We start from the raw sequence: 18,956 nt of genomic DNA, 5'->3' as shown, positions 1-18,956 counted from the left end.
CAACCTTGAAACTTAGTTGGTTTCACTTGATTTTCGCTTCAGTAAATTGAGACTTGGGTAAAACTTGAAGGTTACTTGCATCTTGCACATCGTCACTTAGCTTTGCTGCTCCCAGTTACTTAATTTTGTGCACTCTTAAAGTGATGACTGATTTCTGAGTGTTTTACCTCAACATCTGAAAAAATATATATAGGCATAAAGTAGACATGTACGGTACCTATGAGGATTTCATTTTAAAGGTCCAATGTCATCCCTATAAAAATTCTAAAATAGATATTGTACTGAAAAATAAATCTAACATTATTCACTTCAATGGCTATACTAAAAAATAAAGATGAGCGCAGAGCGCGTCATCCAAGCGCAATGTTGCGGAAGTGTCATTCGACGACATCCAAGTGGTCGCCATATTGGCTGCATCCCCTATCCGTGACGTCACCCCGGACATTCGCCATTGATAACACGTGTTGGACCCTATTATGGGAGACGAACACACCCCTTCTAACACGGAAGCTCTTTTTCAAGAAGAGAACATCACACAACTGAGTGAAGTTACCGGGGCAATATTACCCTATTGTTTCGAGCCATATTCAGATGATATGTGATCACGGCCAAACCAGCTCCCCGTCCGATCCATTTCCGCGGCCTTGTCGGCCGGGGTGGCTTGTCGCACCCGGCTGGGGTGGCTCATTTTCGGCGGCTTATCATGGAGCTGAGCCGGGCTGCTTTACGGTGTTGTCGTTGGACACGGCTGAGTGCGGCATTGTCGGCAATGTCCTTCAGAGCCTTCGCCGGTGAGCCCGACGCCATCCGACGCGCATATCGACACATTTAGCATGCCTGTCATACATATGCAGATCTTTTGTTACGTTATGAGAGACCGATTACGTGGTTCGCCCCAAACTATTGTGTTTTTTTAGTAGCTGTATACACACCTACCTGTCATTTGGAACCCATGAAGCGCTCGTCCATTGCACCCGTGCAATCCATTTTTCACGACGAACCAGGTCTCTTGCAAACTTACGAAGGATAAATCCATCCTCCCGAGTGTTCAAGCAATGTCCAGCAATGCAATAATTTTGGCTAACATGAAGGAACAATGAGCTACCTTTCCAGAGGTAAAAACTAATAGAAACAAACGAGTCGACTTGAGGGCGGTCCTGCCATGTATGTCACTTCCTGCTTCTTCTTGAAAACAAATCCCTCGAAAGGATTTTCATGGCGGGAGTTACAAAAAGTTGTATACGTGAAAATCATGTTTTGCGGTGAAAAAAACGCATGGGTCCATGTCAACTGCAGTTTTTTTTTCATTAATAACATACTAAAAATCAAGCATGTTACAACAATTTAATTATTAAAAAGATTATTTTATTTGTGATTTGTGTGTTTTATGCATCAAAACAATGCTATACAATTTCTTTGTTATAACAATTGCTAAACAGTTTTTTTTAAGTATATATAAAATACAAATGAAGAGGGGCCCAAAATATGATTGACACTTCAATTTTACACTTGATGGGTGGGCAAGCATGCCAGGCACCCAACTTTTTTTTGTTTTGTTTTCAATTCAAACATTCAAAAGTACATTTTCCTTCATATTTCCCCTTTGATTGCGTTTAAATAACGACAAGTATGAGGAACTATACCCAAGCTTATTTCCCATGTTTGGAAAAATATAAATGATTACACATAACACCTAATCTAACTTATTGACGTTTCAAGAAATGCAACGCAATCGCTTTAATAAAGATCCAATCAAATGATACCTCTCTCTCTCTCTCTCTCTCTCTCTCTCTCTCTCTCTCTCTCTCTCCTCTCTCTCTCTCTTTCTCTGTCTCTCTCTTTCTCTCTCTCTCTTGTCTGCGTGAGGAAGTGATATTGAAAAAACACAAGCTGTGTCATTCATTCTGTCAGCTTTCTGAGGGAAAAACATGTTGCAATACCGCGCATCCATTGCACCTAGGGCGCACGACTTTTGGCTGGAGCCGTGAGGTGGTTTTATTGCATTTTGTTGGATTGAGCAACCCAATTGTAAAATGTGGACGATTCCGAAGCCGAGATACAGAAGCGGTTCGTGTGGTGACGGGGAGCCCGAGATCACTGTGAACATTGGCGGGGTCCGAGTGGTGCTTTTCGGGGATGTTTTGAATCGATACCCGGAGAGCAGACTGGCCGAGTTGGCGAAGTGCTCATCTGCGCTAAACGACGAACTTATTTCGTCTCTTTGTGACGATTTTGACCCCGGACGAAAGGAATTTTATTTTGACCGAGATCCAGATGCGTTCAAGTGCATCATCGATGTTTATTACTTCGACGAAATCCACATTAAACGCGGCATTTGTCCCATTTGCTTCATCAAGGAAATGGAGTTCTGGAAAATAGAACAAAGTGCTTTAGATGAGTGCTGCAAAAGTTACTTGAGCGAGAGGGAGGGGGAGCTTCGGGAGATAGCGAGCAAAGTGAAGGTAATTTTGGAGGACATGGCAGACGACCGGAGTGCAGCGGCCACCCAGAGGTGCCAACGCTTCTTGTGGAGGCTTATGGAGAAACCCGGTTCCTCCCTCCCGGCGCGCGTTATCGCCATAGCGTCCTTCCTGTCTGTCCTGGTGTCAGCGGTGGTGATGTGCGTCGGAACCATCCCAGAATTGCAGGTTACAGACGCCGAGGGAGACCTGGTGGAGCACCCGACTTTGGAGGCCATCGAAACGGCGTGCATGCTGTGGTTCACCGTGGAGTACACACTGCGCCTCGCCGCCTCACCCAATAAACTACACTTTGCCTTGTCCTTCATGAACGTCGTGGACTTCATGGCTATTATGCCTTTCTATGTAGTCCTCAGTTTGACCTACCTTGGCACCACCTCCGTGATGGAACTGGGCAACGTTCAGCAGGCGGTCCAGGCACTGCGCATTATGCGCATCGCGCGTGTTTTCAAGTTGGCACGTCACTCGTCGGGACTGCAGACGCTGACATACGCGCTGAAGAGGAGCCTCAAGGAGCTGGGGCTGCTTCTCATGTACATGGGCGTGGGGATCTTTGTGTTCTCCGCTCTGGGCTACACCATGGAGCAAAGTCACCCCGAGACTTTGTTCAGGAGCATTCCACAATCCTTCTGGTGGGCCATCATCACCATGACGACGGTGGGATACGGCGACATCTACCCCAAAACCACACTGGGCAAGTGCAACGCGGCAGTGAGCTTCCTGTGTGGGGTCATAGCCATCGCGTTACCCATACACCCCATTATTAATAACTTTGTGGTGTTCTACAACAAACAGCAAGTGTTGGAGACTGCAGCCAAACACGAGGTGGAGTTGATGGAGCTCAAGTCTGCTGGGGACTCGCGCAGAAAAGACAGCGACAAAGATGACGCGCACCTAGAATGATGATAATGAGCAACATTTCAGGCATCAGTGAAAAGTCAGAACCATGACATATGAAAATGGTAAAACATGGTTGTCCAAACTAATTGCCAGACACCACTTCGGTTTTGTAGCATATCTGAAAATTCTAGTGTAATTCTAAACTGTATTTGTTACTTTGTGGACTGGGTGGCAAGGGAGGAGTTTCATTTCTTGGTTCCTTGTATTTAGAACTAAAATAGTAAGAACATTTATTTTCGTAAAACCCAGATGACTAAAGATAATTCAGTGACAGCAGTACATAGTGTGAATAGCCATTGTGTGCATCACTTTCATGTCCTTGTTAATGTCAGTTTAGTACTGATTGGTATTGATTTGGTTCTGAATGTGGAGGTGGACTTGGCTGCTGGACAGTGCATTGGTAGATTCTGTGTTATGAGATATAGGGCCACAGGCCACCCCAAGGCCCTTAAAAAATCCTTGACTTATTGCATTATCACTCAACAGTTTTTGTTGTAGTGTATATGTGTCCCTGGTTCATTTAAAAAAAACATATATAATTGATATTTCTTCACATATATTCTTGTATCGGTTTTGATGTGTTAAATAAATTTAAGGTGAATAATATTAAATTGCCCCGAGCGTCTTTTGATTTTTCTGTATGCGCCCATAGGAAGAAAAGATCTGGGCCCACGTGTGTTAAAGTTTGGACCAGTGAGGCTATAAATTACGACAATGTAATGCAAAAGACTTGGCACTCAACAAAGCTTCACACAGGGAGAAGATAGCCTGCACGCATACTAAATTCCTGCCCTTAGACCACGACTGTGTACCCCTCAGTTGCTTATAATGCTGTTCATACAATATACTGTACATGTACAGACACCATCAAATGTTTTCAACTGCAAAATCCCAACTGAAAAAATTGTCGACTGTCTTTTGATATGACATTGAATCAGAGAAGGGAAAAAAAGACAAGAGATTTTGGCCAATTTTGAGAGTCAACTACTGTCGCAAATCAAATAAATCCAGCTAAGGCAGTTGAGAACAGATCCTTGCAATGTTGAACAAGCAGCAGAATAAAACAGCAAAGTAAGAGCGAATGTAAATACATAGACAACAAACCCTACGGCATGACATAGTTACTTAGTTATATAATGCCAGTTCTGTCACAATTTGTAATTATATGGTATTGGGCTGCCCCAAAAGCAGACGGAGGCTTCGGAAATAGTTTAGAATGATTCATTTGAGGATAGCTCATGGTCTGTACTTCCTAGGCGTGATGGTGGTCCATAGGATCGAAGAACATGCAGGAAACTTTAGCAGGTGGGACTGCTCATCAGCGTGTTCGGAGCGGGAGAAGAAGAAGACACTGGAGGCAGCAGAGCACATAAAAGAACTGTATACATGGGTCACCAAGTAATACATTCAAACACAAGAGTAGAAATTGTACAATCGGCCTGTGTACCACAGATGAACATCAATATTTTGGCACTGGATCGCTGGATCGCCCGATCCTTGTGAGAATAAGCGGCTCAGAAAATGGATTGCTGGATGGATGATGGATGGATCCATGGATCTGGCAGGCTTAATTTCAGGCTGTTATGAGTGCTGATTGAAATTAGGTGTGTGCGAGGAGGTGATGGTTGGTGGAAAGAGAGAGAGGAAACGCCAGGCACATAGCACCCCTGCCCCCAAGGCCCAAAGAGGAGCTGTAGGGCACAGATAATGACAGGTACTGTACATATATTATATTACTGGGGAACACAGGGTTCTAAAACAGGTCCAGTAATCATGTACTGTATTCCTCAGTAACATTTTCGTCTAACATTGGAATGAATGAACTGAGTTTTATAATTGTGGAATTTGCTTAATGTCATGCAGTGATACAAGAGCTGTATACAGCTCGGGCACGTGACGTCACCATTTTCACGGTGCCATATTATCGGTCAAACAGAGCTGCTCGACATTGTGGGAGACATTGAACTGGAGGAGAATATTTACAATACCCGAGACCTGTTGTGCTGTTGGTTGTCACAACAGGCGAGACAGATATTCAAAGAGATCATTCTATAGCATACCAGCTGAAAAGACCGGAAAAGATCGATGGATGGTGGCCAACCAAATACACACGACTGTGTAGCCATCACTTTATTTCAGGTAGGAACTGACCGCTCCATGGATGTTGCGCAATCCGCGTCACTGACCAATCAGAGGCCAGAGATCTGTATAATCTCGGACTCAAATCTCAGACAACGCTGTATAGCTTCTGTTGGTGTTCTATCGCATATTTGGGTTCTTTAACAATAGATATGGTTAAGAGGTGTAGTCACGGAGTTTCTAATAGTGACGACAGGTATCCTGAAAGGCTAGTTGGTGGAGTTCAATTCGTACCCTTTCCAAAACCGAAGACCCAGTACGAAAAATGTCTTTGATGGATCAAACTTTGAGGAAGACCGCATGATCAACTGAATCCATCAACCGGAACAGATATGTTTGCACGAAGGTAAACCCTAAATTTGATTTTCAATACATGTCTCATATAAATGAATTAGCAGTTCTTTGCTTGCATAACATAGCTAAGTGTGAATGATTGACACACTTGATCTGTGTTGAGCGATATTTTGCGATGATCTGACTGCACAAACGTGTCTCTGTTCGGTGCTCCCGAACGAAGCTAAACCGGACTTTGTTTGTTAGCACGAAGGTATGCTCTATATTTGATTTTGAATACGTGTCTCATATAAATGAATTAGCAGTTCTTCGCTTGCATAATATAGCTACGTGTGAATGATTGTCACACTTGATCTGTGTTGAGCGATATTTTGCGATGATCTGACTGCACAAACATGTCCCATTGTTCGCGGCTAATTAGCTAAGCTAAACCGGACTAGCAGTCCTAAAAGCCTTTGACGTGCACCGAGACACCAAGACTGAAGGAAGGATGTTTGAGGACACTGAAGTAGTGATTGTCGTACTCGGTTGGGATTTACGTAGGTTCGGCACTAATTCAAGAATAATTATAGAGGGGACCGCGTGACGTTACACAAAGAAAACGAGAGAAACAACTCGTAAATCAAGCCTCGCCTTCTTTTTTTCCTTCATACGGCGGTTCACAAACGGCTATGCAGATACACATACAGATTCTGCACACAAGTGGGATAGGTAACACAAAAATAGGAAACTGTCAATGACAAATTCGTCTTTGGGTTATAATATATTATATTATGTAGCTTCTCGGTCTTCCTCTGACTCTGGAAAGATCTCGCGCTAATATCAATGGTTTCTCCGTCGATATGCATGTAAATACCATTGAAATACCCCTCGCTGAAATACTTGAACCCTGCTGTCTGCTTTTCAACGATATTTCACTGTTAGCTAAGAATGCGAGTGAGAAATCAGCCGGTAAATTGGACAGTTTCGCTCTATTCCTTTCTTGCTGCGCCGATATTTTTCCCAATTGTTTGTCTGACGTCAGCGCACGTGGCGTGACGTCACTTCAGGAGGCGGGGTTAAGTGCCCTGTACGGAGGGGTCAATTCTTGTTCTCAATCTCAAGTTCCCAAGAAGTATTTATAATGCCAAGTTGGCTCATTTGTGTCATGATCCTGCCGCTCCAGCCCGGGCTGTGTGGGTGCCCGCGCGGTTGCGCTGATTGGGAGGCGCACACCTGCGCCTCATGGGGACTGATTAACCTGTGTATTTATATGCCCCCGATGACGACTGGTCCGCGCCAGTTCGTTGAGCTTCATGTCCCGTTCGAGTGCTCCGGTATCCCTGATCGACAACCCGTGTGTACCGACCTTCGCATGTTCTCCGACCAACCTTGTAAGCCTGACTCTTTTGATACTTCTGCCTGCTTTGATCGTTCTCCTGTGTACCGACTCCTGCCTGCCCGCTCACCTGCTCTCTTCGCCCGACGTCCCAACTACCGCTGCTGCACCTGACTGCCTGCTCGATCCCTGACCTCGGCATATAATAAACGTTTCTCCCTGCACTACCTTGCATCGTCCGAGTCCATGCATTTGAGTCCAACTCCCGTTCCGATGGGGCGCGACAGAACGAACTGGCCAACACAGGACCCAGCAGGAAAGACCCGGCGTCGCCGGGACCGACGCAAGGTAGACCGTCTGCCGGAGGCCCAAGCCTGTCCAATCTGGGTAGGCTCCCTGACGTCCTCCGCTTCCGTGTCTTACGCTCCGCCAACGAGGTATGAATACGTCCCGACCACGACCTGTCCGGCTCCTCATATTCTTCTGGACTCTGACTTTTTTGGAATATGAGGAGGACCGTGATTTGTATGACCGGCTGCCGGAGTACGACTCCGATTATTCCGATTATGAATCTGCTCATCCGATCTTTCATCCCAGTCAGTTTGTTTCACCTCCCCGCGTTTCCAGCACCCGAGCGTCTTCTCCCGGTGAGTACAATTACACCAATCCGATTGAGGGAACCCGCTTGGCCATCTACCCGGGACCTCCGCGTGGCGGCCAGAGGAGACATCCAGGTCGGGCGCTCCCTTGTACCTCCCACGGCGCGGCAACAAAGACTCTGTCCTCATCCTCCCACTCTTCGCTGGCAATGGTGAAACCGGCAGACCTGAAGCTGGTGGCGAAGCTTCCAGCCCAGAGGGAGGAGGAGCCGCCAAACTGCGATGCATTCTACCGCGAAATGCGGGCGGAGATAGAGCGGCAGAGCGCCGAATTGGCGGCTCTCACAGCCCAGGTCCGGGAAGGATTGGCGAACCAGCCGAGCTACGCTGACGTCACAACTGTGACAGACTCGCTGCTGACGCAGGTTCACGTGGCAGTTGGAACTGACCCGCTCCCGAGACACGCCCACGTGTCAGTTTCGACTGACTCTCTGCCTACTTTCGTTCACGTCGCCGTGGAAACAGACCCGCCCCCTCGCAAAGCGCACGCTGCAGTGGGAACAGACTCGCCACCTTGCCAAGTGCACGTCACAGTGGGAACGGACTCACCACCTCGCCAAGCACACGCGGCAGTTGGAACTGACCCGCTCCTGAGACATGCTCACGTGTCAGTTTCGAATGACTCTCTGCCGACTCTCATTCACGTCGCCCTGGAAACGGATTCGCCACCGCGCCACGCCCACGTTGCTGTTTCAACGAATGCACTGCAAGCTCACGTGGCAGTGGGGACTGACCCAATGCCGCCTCACGTTGCTGTCCAGGAGGTGGCGGCGTCTCCACAGCCGCTTCTCGTTCGTGCCCTGGAGTACCAGTGGCGACCGGTCGGCGGTCGCTCCCCGTTTCTGCTTTGTCGGCGACCGGTCCGCGGTCGTCCCCTTTTCCTGCTCCGACGGCGACTGGCACGTCCATATGTTCCCGTCCAGGAGGTGGCGATAGTGCCACCACCTTCTCACGTTCCTGTCCAAGAGGAGGTGACACTGGCGCCGCCTTCTCACGTTCCTGTCCAGGAGGAGGTGGCCCTGGCGCCGCCTTCTCACGTTCCTGTCCAGGATGTGGTGATGGCGATGGTGTCGCCACCTTCTCACGTTCCTGTCCAGGAGGAGCTGCGGAGTTCTGTGGAGCCACCCCGGAGCTGGAGAGACTTCGGGGTGGCGGTCATGGCTCTGGTCCTTCTCTTAATCATCCTCTTCGCTCCTGAGGGCTCCCAGCCGCTTCAGGACCTGGCCTCGTTGGTGACCAATCCATGGCTGCCTCCTGACCAAGCCTCGGTAGCGACCAGTCCCTGGTCGTCTCGCAACCACGGCATGGGAGGTTCTCATCCGGAGCAGTTGCCTGCCTTGGTCTGGTTCCTGCTACGCCGTTTGGTTCATCACAGAGGTCGTCCGCCCGAATCGCTCCGTGGGGACCCTGGTGCTTGGCGTTCGGGTCGTCCTCCTGACCTGTCCACCCGGACGCCTTGCGTTTGGTGGCCTGGATGGCCACCAGACTGGGGTTCGGGGCGGGGGGGGGCGTGCCCTCCTCCGGATCCGTCTTCCACCCACCCCTGCCTGTGTTAATTATTGTCTGTTTCTTTCGTTTAGGCACGTCTGGGAGCCATGCCTTTGGGGGGGGGGTACTGTCATGATCCTGCCGCTCCACCCCGGGCTGTGCAGGTGCCCGCGCGGTTGCGCTGATTGGGAGGCACACACCTGCGCCTCATGCGGACTGATTAGCCTGTGTATTTATATGTCCCCGATGACGACTGGTCCGCGCCAGTTCGTTGAGCTTGATGCCCCGTTCGAGTGCTCCGGTATCCCTGATCGACAACCCGTGTGTACCAACCTTCGCATGTTCTCCGACCAACCTTGTAAGCCTGACTCCTTTGATACTTCTGCCTGCTTTGATCGTTCTCCTGTGTACTGACTCCTGCCTGCCCGCTCACCTGCTCTCTTCGCCCGACGTCCCAACTACCGCTGCTGCACCTGACTGCCTGCTCGATCCCCGACCTCGGAATAATAAACGTTTCTCCCCGCACTACCTTGCATCGTCCGAGTCCTGCATTTGGGTCTTACTCCCGTTCCGATGGGACGTGACAATTTGAGATCAATGCATATTTAAAAAAAAACGTCTGTCACACAGAGATTTAGAGGTGTGTGTGTGGGTGTGGCCGAAATACGGTTCCATGTACGGAGGAGCCGACTCCCTGTCCTCTTTTTATCTCAATCATAGTTAATCAATGCGGTTTGTGTAAAACCAGGGGTATTTATTTTAATATTCGTATTTGTATTCAACCCAAGCTGAAAAGACCAAAAATGATCAATGGATTTCAGCAATTAAAAGTAATGGATGGTGTCCAACCAAATACACATGCCAGTGTAGCGATCATTTCATTTCAGGTAGGAATTATTCTTCTCAATCTCAAATTACCAAGAAGTATTTATAATACCAAGTTGACTCATTTGAGAACAGTGCGTATTCAAAAAAAAAAGAAACTAAACCGTCTGTCGCAGAGAGGTTTAACGGAGGTTAACGTGTGGCAGCGATACGCTTCCGTGTACGGAGAACCCATCTCTGTCCTCTTTTTTCATAGTTTTTTTTTTCCAGAGTTAATGAATGCAAGTTTGTGTAAAACCAGGGGTCATTTATTTGAATATTGGTATTTGGATTGAAAAAATCTGAGTGGCTCCATCACAAAGTGGGATTTACTCTTGATTGAGAACACATCAGGCAACGAAGTATTTGTAAGCGTCCAGACTTTTATACGCTTTCAATTTTTTTTTTTGTGTAAATCTCAACGACTTACTCACCAGATACATGTGTATATACAGCTGTCCAAGAAATGTGGACGCGAATTAACAGTCCAATTTCATATTGGTGAAAACATTGACTTTGGCATTAAATATGGGTCCTCTATGCTAAGTGTCTCTCATTTTTCCACGTACCTTTGTTTATTATCACCTTCTAAATGTTTAACGATAATGGGCAAACCTCTGGGCGTCGTGCTATACGACATATTTTCGTTTTGTCTCAATGGACTTAGCATTGAACAAAAATGTTTGGTGTATTGTATTTTTACTGTGATCTTTAGTGGTGTACAACGCCCAAGGTGTTTCTAATATATTGCCATTTGGACATACTGTAGATCTAAAATATTAGTGCACTCAGTGTAGTATGCACAATTGCATCCTTCCATCCATCCATTTTCTGAGCCGGTTATCCTCACGAGGGTCACGGGAGTGCTGGAGGCTATCCCATCTGTCAACAGGCAGGAGGAAGGGTACACCCTGAACTGATTACCAACCAATCATAGGGCACATGGAGACAGACAACAGTCGCACTCCCAATCACACCTTGGGGCAATTTATTGTCTCAAATTGATGCACGTTTTTTCGATATGGGAGGACATCAGAGTGCCTGGAGAAAACCCACGCAGCCACGGGGAGAACATCCATACTCCACACTGGTGGGGGTGGGTTTTGAACGCCGATCCTCAGAACTGTGTGGCCAACACTCTACAACTACTTGACCATGCCACCCCAAATGTGTTATTTCTGAAGTATTTATCACACTGGTCGCTCTTTGCATTAATAAATACTCAAGAAGTAGCTCTCTGTTTCAAAATGGTTTGTGACCGCTGCCATAGCTTGTGCTGGTGTATCTAATAAAGTGGCCAGTTATTGTGTGTCTTGATTAACGAGGGGTGACTAAGTTGACCCTCCTCACCTCCATGTTGCAATAAGTCCACGTGTACATCCAATTTTGTGGCTTGCGTGTCACACGTTCCGGAGCAACGTTCTGGGTGAAAGTGCCGTCCCTAGCGGGAAACCTATACACCCACACAGACACACACTCTACCCACATCACTCTTAATTCTCCCTGCTGTTTCTCTCTCTCTGCCGCTCCTTTCTTCATCAAGCATGTTTGCTGCCAAGCTCATCAGTATGACTTGGTGAACTGGCAGCAGTATGTAAAGCTGTCATATTGTCATGATAAAAGTGAATGTTGATGAATGACCTCACGTGTGTATTTTGACATGTGATAAAAAGATGTTTCAGATCAAGGGAGTATTGCTCAAGTATGACCCACTGATGTGAGGATGATTGACTTCAACCAAATATAGCACTTCTTATGGTACACATCACTGACCATTACAGAGGAGTCACTCCTTTACTGGGAGCCACACTCATATAGGTTGTACAGTAACTACATTGCAAACTATGCATATTCCCAGGTGATTTCACAACTTTCACATGAGTACATGTAAACAAATATATCAAAGGTGTGTAAAAAGCCTCCTGTCAATAACGAGCTTCACCAGAGAGGTTTGATGCTTCAGAGGCAAGAGCTCCCATGATCCGAAAAGCCTCTGGATTGAAAGGTAAATCCTGATAATTAGTTCCCACTGGTCGTCGACAAAACTTAGTGGGCGTTAGGTCACTGAAAAATACTTTTAATACTGTTAGCATACATGCAGCACTCCAGAAAAAAGTTGTGATTTCTTTCTTACTAGTTTGATGAGTGAAGGCAATTAAATTTGAATACGACCCAACTCAAACGTATAGTTTGAATTTTTTGTTGCTTTTTTTCTCAAGTTAGTACATTATGCAAAAACAATAGGGTTTGGGTAGAAGAATTTATTTTCCATCCATCCATTATCTACCACGGGGATACCCAGACTTCCCTTTCTCCAGCCACTTCTTCCAGCTCTTCCGACGGGATTCCGAGGCGTTCCCAAGCCAGCCGAGAGACATAGACTCTCCAGCATGTCCTGGGTCGTCCTCAGGGTCTCTTTCTGGTGGGACATGCCCGGAACACCTCACCAGGGAGCCGTCCAGGAGGCGTCCGAATCAGATGCCCCAGCCACCTAATCTGGCACCTCTCAATGCGGATGACTTAGCTTCTTCCCTTATCTCTAATGGAGAGCCCAGACACCCTGCAGAGGAAACTCATTTCGGCCATTTGTATCCGGGATCTTGCTCTTTCGGTCACGTCGCACAGCTCATGCCCTTAGGTGAGGGTAGGAACGTAGATCGACTGGTAAATTGAGAGCTTCGCCTTTCGACTTATCTCCCTCTTTACCACAACGGACCAGTACAAAGTCTACTGATCCATCTGTCGATCTCCCCCTCCATTCTTCCCTCACTCGTGAACATACTTGAACTCCTCCACTTGGGGAAAGATCTCATCCCCGACCTGGAGAGGGCATGCCACCCTTTTCCGACTGAGGACCAAAGTCTCGGATTTGGAGGTGGTGATTCTCATCCCAGGCACTCAGCTGTGAATCGCTCCAGTGAGAACTGGAGATAAAAAAAAAAAAAACACATCATCTGCAAAGAGCAGGGATGCGATGCTGAGGCCATCAAACCGGACACCCTCTACTAACACCCTCTCGGATCGCCAAGGTCCCCACCTTTGGTCACTGCCCAGCTCACATTGCACCCGACCCCTATGGCCCCTCTCACAGGTGGCAAACCCATGGGAAAGGAGACCCATGTTACCCTTTCGGGATGTGCCCGGCCGAGCCCCAAGGGTGCATGCCCGGCCACCAGGTGCTTGCCTTCAAGCCCCACCTCCAGGCCTGGCTCTAGAAGGGGGCCCCGGTGACTCGCGTCCGGGCAAGGTAAACCAAGATCCAATTTTGGTAGTCATCATAGGAGTTTTGGAGTCATACTTTGTCTGGTCCCTCACCTAGGACCTATTTGCCATGGGTGACCCTACCAGGGGTATGAAGCCCCAGACAGCATATCTCCTAGGATCATTTGGACACACAAACCCCTCTACCACAATAAGGTGACAGCTCAAGGAGCGGGGAATTTATTTTCATAGTCATAATGGAATGCCCGCTCCAAAATGCAGATTACAGTTCTGAATGTCTGTTTGTATGTCCATGGTCCACAAAGTAGTCGATGCACTGCCCATTTTTTCCATCTTTGTTAGGGGAATTCATTTATCTTTATCGTCATTCGGGTCGCAACAGAATTGTTTCCTACATGCCAATCTAAAAAATAGCATACACTAAGTTCTAAATAAATATACAAATGATATTTTTTTTCAGATTTACTTAGTTGATGCAAATGACATGTGGTATAATTTAAAGTCATCACCTTCAGAATATGCCAGTAATTCAAATGTTTTTGAAAAAAAAACACTCAATAACAACAGTATTCTTTTTAATTAAAAAAAAAATCACTTTTCCAAATTATTATGAACAACAGAGTTTCAAGACATTTGACGGAAAATAGTCATTAGCTGAATTTGGAGCATTTAGGTGGTCATATTTGCTGAAATTTGAAGCTATAGCAATAAAAAAAGATCATAAGTCAAGTTACAAAGTGAACTAGGACCCCTTGTTTGATTATAGCCTCATTCTCATAAAATGTGACGTTTCAGAGAGTGCTTGAAATTATTTTGAGATAGTGCACGAAATGTGCCAAAAAGAAGGCACGAGCTCAAGTTTGGAAAAAAACAACACACACTTTTTGCGATTTATCTGAGATTGGCTGGAGGGAGTGGAGGGTGGGGGGCAGCCCAGGATGTATGTTGCCTCTTGCCCAAGGTTCCAGCTCACCTGTGACCAGAATGAGGAGAAGCAGTAGAGAAGCTCGATAAAAAGATGCATATCATTTTCTCAAATACAATGCAATGTATACCAACACTCACAGGTTCAATCTAATCTGATAATTCAAGTCCAATAAACAATACTTTGTGTGCTGTTTATAAAGCAGTCAGTCTCCTTGCAGACATGAACAACCAAGTGTCGCATACTATTAGTGACATTCAAACCGAAGTTAGGCCACCACAGTTCTTTTTTTCTTAAGAATTGTCTGTTAAGAGCAGATAAAGGTTTGAGGGATGTTATCATTTTTGGCCTGCAAGCCTGTGGTGTAATTGGCTCCATGTGAGGAACCAAAGGTCATTTCTGACCCCAGCAATATCGGCAATCAACCTCTCCCTTTCTTTCGTTACAAGGTATTGATGCACATGAGGAGTGGAAAGAAAAAGTAGCTCGTTCAAATAAAACGTAAAGAAATGTCACCAGAGACAAATGCTACTGTTCATGAAACTTTTTTAAAAACGATGGAATAACCTATATAACATATTTGCATCCAAATCTTTTTTTTTTTTTTTTCTGGTGTTGATTCTCTGATAAATACAACGTGGTTGTTAGATCCCAGATGTCAGAATTTCTCACAGCATGTGAATGTGCAACGTCTGTCATCACACATGCTATTCATAACTATGCAAATAAAAAATCTATGTTAAAATGTGGCCATAACCGTCTGAAAACACACGATGCAACCAACAAACTACTAGTCACATAATGCCTTATATTATTTTGTATATTTCAGGAACATATCTGCCTCTCCACTTTTGTCATGTTGTCTCGGCTGATATCCCTCAGCAGCAGTGGTCCCCAGTTGTCATGGCACCAGTCTTAAATAACAGTCTTGTTCTCTCGTTCTCTCATTATTCTGCCGCAACCAAACCGTTCACTTTTAAAATGGACTCCCACACTGAATGCACTCTGACTTTCTATTTGACAAAGTTGACGGAGGGAAGAAAATGTTGTTTTTTTATTATTATATGCCCTTTCAAGAATGACTCATTGCAGATATTTAGAGATGATGTGAAAGAGTACCTGGAAATGAGAACAAAATTACCTGAAATCCTTTGAGAATACTTATCTGTTTGTATTGGTGGCCTGTGATTGACTGGCAAATAGTCCAGGGTGTAGCGTGCCTTTAGTCCAAAACCAGCTGGGATGAGATCCAGAACAGGGATATCCTCCAGGAACAGATTAAATGGTATAGAAAATAGATGGATGAAAATGGTCTACTGACCGTTGTAGGCCGGGATAGGCTCCAGCATTCCCACAAGCCCCTTGTGAGGATAAGCAGCTCAGAAAATGGATGGATGGATGTAATTAAAAGTACAGCACATCCAAGACAAATTATAACTTGTCAAAAAAACTGTTTATACAAAACCCAACATTCTGAACAGACTACCAAAAAATAACAATGAAAAAAATGAACAGTTAACAAATCATTCTTGGAAATGAAATTAGAAATCTTGCTTTTCCAAATGTGTTGCTTCATTGTCATCATTGCCTCCTAGTTCACGTTCGCCCATGTTGATGGTGTCCCTGTTTGGCCCACCTTTTAATTACTGGATGAATGAATGAATGAATTAATTAATCAATCAATCAATGGATCAATCGATCAAGCAGTTAAATAGATTGGGTGGGAAAACTGCTAATGCCTGAAATTCCAGGGTCTGAGCCAGCACAGATTATGACAGGTATGCATGTGAGTAAATCTGTGCCGTTAGATTTTGAATCTGAATTACGAACAAAGAATTTGCAATTGTTACACGACTATGATATTTTCAACGGGGGAACTTGTAAATGGAACCAACTGCATTTCTAAAGTAACCTTCCTACACTGTTTAAATATAATATATAGCACACTCTGCCAAAAAAATACACCAGTCACCGATGCTACCCAACGCTGTGTGCGAGGTGAATGCAGTTATACCCAAAGTTCCTTGATGTTGGGGTACATTTAAGTACAACCACAGAGTATTAAACAGAGTGTGATTGCACTTTATTTTACCTTCAGAACTGAGAAATAAATGTGGTTTTGAACCGAGTCCTGATGATGCACAGATGACTCAAGAGGTTAATTCGATCCAAAGGAATTATTCAGTCCACATGTTTCATCTTGTTTCATTTTTAAATTGATGCTTCTGGGAGTGTGATGAAAACATAGCACTCAGTTGGGTCAAACGTCTCTGTTTAGAGACTGGGGGCAAGTTTGATTGTATGTGAGAAGTGGAGGAGATGGAAACACTACAGCAAGAGTGTGAGACACTTCACTTTTATGCCATTAGGTTTAAAAACAGCGAGCGTCACTATTGATCTGAGGAAAAATATTGTAGAAGCAGCAGGAAAGTGACATTTCAAATGTCACATTCTTTTAGGTGTACTGCTGTGATGCTGAGCGAGTACTCAGGTTCGCCCTCTAAGTCATTGCATTGTCTTGCCTCTTGGACCCCACTCATTCACAGCTGGTCACACGCTCTGGTTTTCCACTTCTCCAACTGGAGGTTCTTTATGTTTCACTTTTTTAGCACTTACTGTTCAATACTCCATGCGCTTTCTCCAAAGGCCACAGTAGGCTGGAGGGCCCTCTCTTTTGATGGGCTGTATCAATATGGAGCAATTTGAACAAAACATTTAATGGCAAGCTTTGTGGAGTTGAAATGCCATGCCATCCATCCATTATCTACCGCATATCCTATTCAGGGTCACAGGTGAACAAAAGCCATGCAAGGCAACTTTGGGTGGGAGGCAGGACTGGTCGCAGTCAGTCACTCAATCATACTGCACAGATACACACAGATATGCGCATTATGCACAGTATATAAAACAGGATGTAGTCACAATAACATCAATCGTCAATGTCTGATTTCAGTGTATTTGTAGTTAGTTTTTTCAATTGTTGTTTTTCTTTTTTTATTTTTTTTTTCAAATAGTTCCATCCATGTGCAAAGAATGTGAGCTGCAGCAATACAGAAAGAGTCACCTTATCACAAGTAAGTGCCCTCTCAGTTGTGACTAATACATCAATTTTACTTTGGACGAAACTCTGCTGAGGTTTGTGTTCATAGTTCACGTGTTCTGTGCTGGTTGCCCTCCTAAGTCAGTTTTAAAGACAGTTTTTAGGGGGCGTCAAGGACGAGAGAAAGTCATTCGTGGTTGAGAGAGCATCATTTTCTCATCCGATTTTTGCTCTTTAAAATGTCATCGGCTGCAGTGCTGCTTCAGGCGAAATTTTTCCTTGCGAAATGGAGGGCACTATTTCAACTCATGGTATGTGTTTGGCCTTGTGTCTACGGCTGCGTATATCCAAGGCTCAATGCCTCGAGTAAAACAGATTGGACAGGATGCTTTTTGCAGGATGATTTTTTGCACTGAATTGCACAAGTTGTTGTTTTTCTACAGTACAGACGCAGCATTACAAATTGGACAATGGTTTTGGACAATGACTGGTTCATTAGTGCAATTAATCCCATTCTTCTTCTTCTTCTTTTCCTTTCGGGTTGTCCTGTTAGGTGTCGCCACACCGTGTCATCTTTTTCCATCCAAGCCTATCTCGTGCATCTTCTTCTTTAACACCCACTGTCCTCATGTCTTCCCTCACAACATCCATCAACCTTTTCTTTGGTCTTCCTCTCACTCTTTTGCCTGGCAGCTCCATCCTCAGCACTCATTTACCAATATACTCACTCTCTCATCTCTGAACATGTCCAAACCATCTAAGTCTGCTCTCTCTAACCTTATCAACAAAATATCTGACTTTGGCTGTCCCTCAAATGAGCTCATTTCTAATCCTATCCAACCTGTTCACTCCGAACGAGAACCTCAGCATCTTCATTTCTGCTACCTCAAGTTATGCTTCCTGTTGTTTCTTCAGTGCCACCATCTCTAATCCTTACATCATCACCACTGTTTTATAAACTTTGCCCTTCATCCGAGGAGAGACTCTTCTGTCACATAGAACACCAGACACCTTCCGCCAACTGTTCCACCCCGCTTGGACCCGTTTCTTCACTTCTTTACCACACTCACCATTGCTCTGGATTGTTGACCCCAAGTATTTGAAGTCGTCCACCTTCGCTATCTCTTCACCCTGAAGCTTCACTCCTCCTGCTCCGCCCCTCACATTCATACACATATATTCTGTTTTACTTTGGCTAATCTCCATTCCTCTCCTTTCCAGTGCGTGCCTCCATCTTTTTCATTGTTCCTCCCCCTTCTCCCTGCATTCAATGCAGAGCACAATATCTGCGAACATCATAGTCCAAGGGAATTCCAATCTAACCTCATCTGTCAGCCTACCCATTACTACTGCAAACAGGAAGGGGCTCAGTGCGGATCCCTGATGCAGTCCCGCTTCCACCTTCAATTTTTCTGGCACACCAACGGCACACCTCACCGTTGTTCTGCTGCATCTGTTGTACTCTTTCTCGGCATGAAACCATGCTGTTGCTCACAGATACTTCTGTCCTGAGTCTAGCCTCCTCTACTCTTACCCATAACTTAATTATGTGGCTCATCATCTTTATTCCTCTACAGTTTCCAGAGCTCTGAACATCCCCTTTGTTCTTAAAAATGGGGACTAGCAC

The 18,956-nt window shown here is 45.5% G+C and overlaps 1 protein-coding gene and 1 long non-coding RNA gene across 3 annotated transcripts in view; both read left to right on the top strand.

The window, feature by feature from the left end:
- Positions 1-1,891: 1,891 nt before the first annotated feature.
- On the top strand, positions 1,892-3,888 carry kcnf1b (potassium voltage-gated channel, subfamily F, member 1b). Its single transcript, XM_061844048.1, has one exon. The coding sequence runs from the start codon at positions 2,034-2,036 to the stop codon at positions 3,381-3,383; it is 1,350 nt and encodes a 449-aa protein (XP_061700032.1). The 5' UTR covers positions 1,892-2,033; the 3' UTR covers positions 3,384-3,888.
- A 1,664-nt stretch (positions 3,889-5,552) lies between these two features.
- LOC133513260 (uncharacterized) overlaps positions 5,553-18,956 on the top strand; it is a 32,604-nt gene continuing 19,200 nt past the window's right edge. Inside the window, exons 1-2 of one of the 2 annotated variants that reach the window (XR_009798431.1) lie at positions 5,553-5,865; positions 17,304-17,363. This is a non-coding gene — a long non-coding RNA (uncharacterized LOC133513260). Of the gene's footprint in view, positions 5,866-13,988; positions 17,364-18,956 lie in introns of those variants that run through there. The other variant, XR_009798430.1, reaches the window with a different exon arrangement.

This window comes from Syngnathoides biaculeatus, chromosome 15, assembly GCF_019802595.1.
Source record: "Syngnathoides biaculeatus isolate LvHL_M chromosome 15, ASM1980259v1, whole genome shotgun sequence".
In the NCBI taxonomy this organism is placed as follows: domain Eukaryota; kingdom Metazoa; phylum Chordata; class Actinopteri; order Syngnathiformes; family Syngnathidae; genus Syngnathoides; species Syngnathoides biaculeatus.
The sequence above is the reverse complement of the archived record's forward strand: the minus strand, read 5'-3'. Positions and strand labels throughout refer to the sequence as shown.

Bases quoted from the DNA above. Each gene is read 5' to 3' on its own strand.
- kcnf1b (XM_061844048.1), top strand. From the start codon at position 2,034: ATGTGGACGATTCCGAAGCCGAGATACAGAAGCGGTTCGTGTGGTGAC.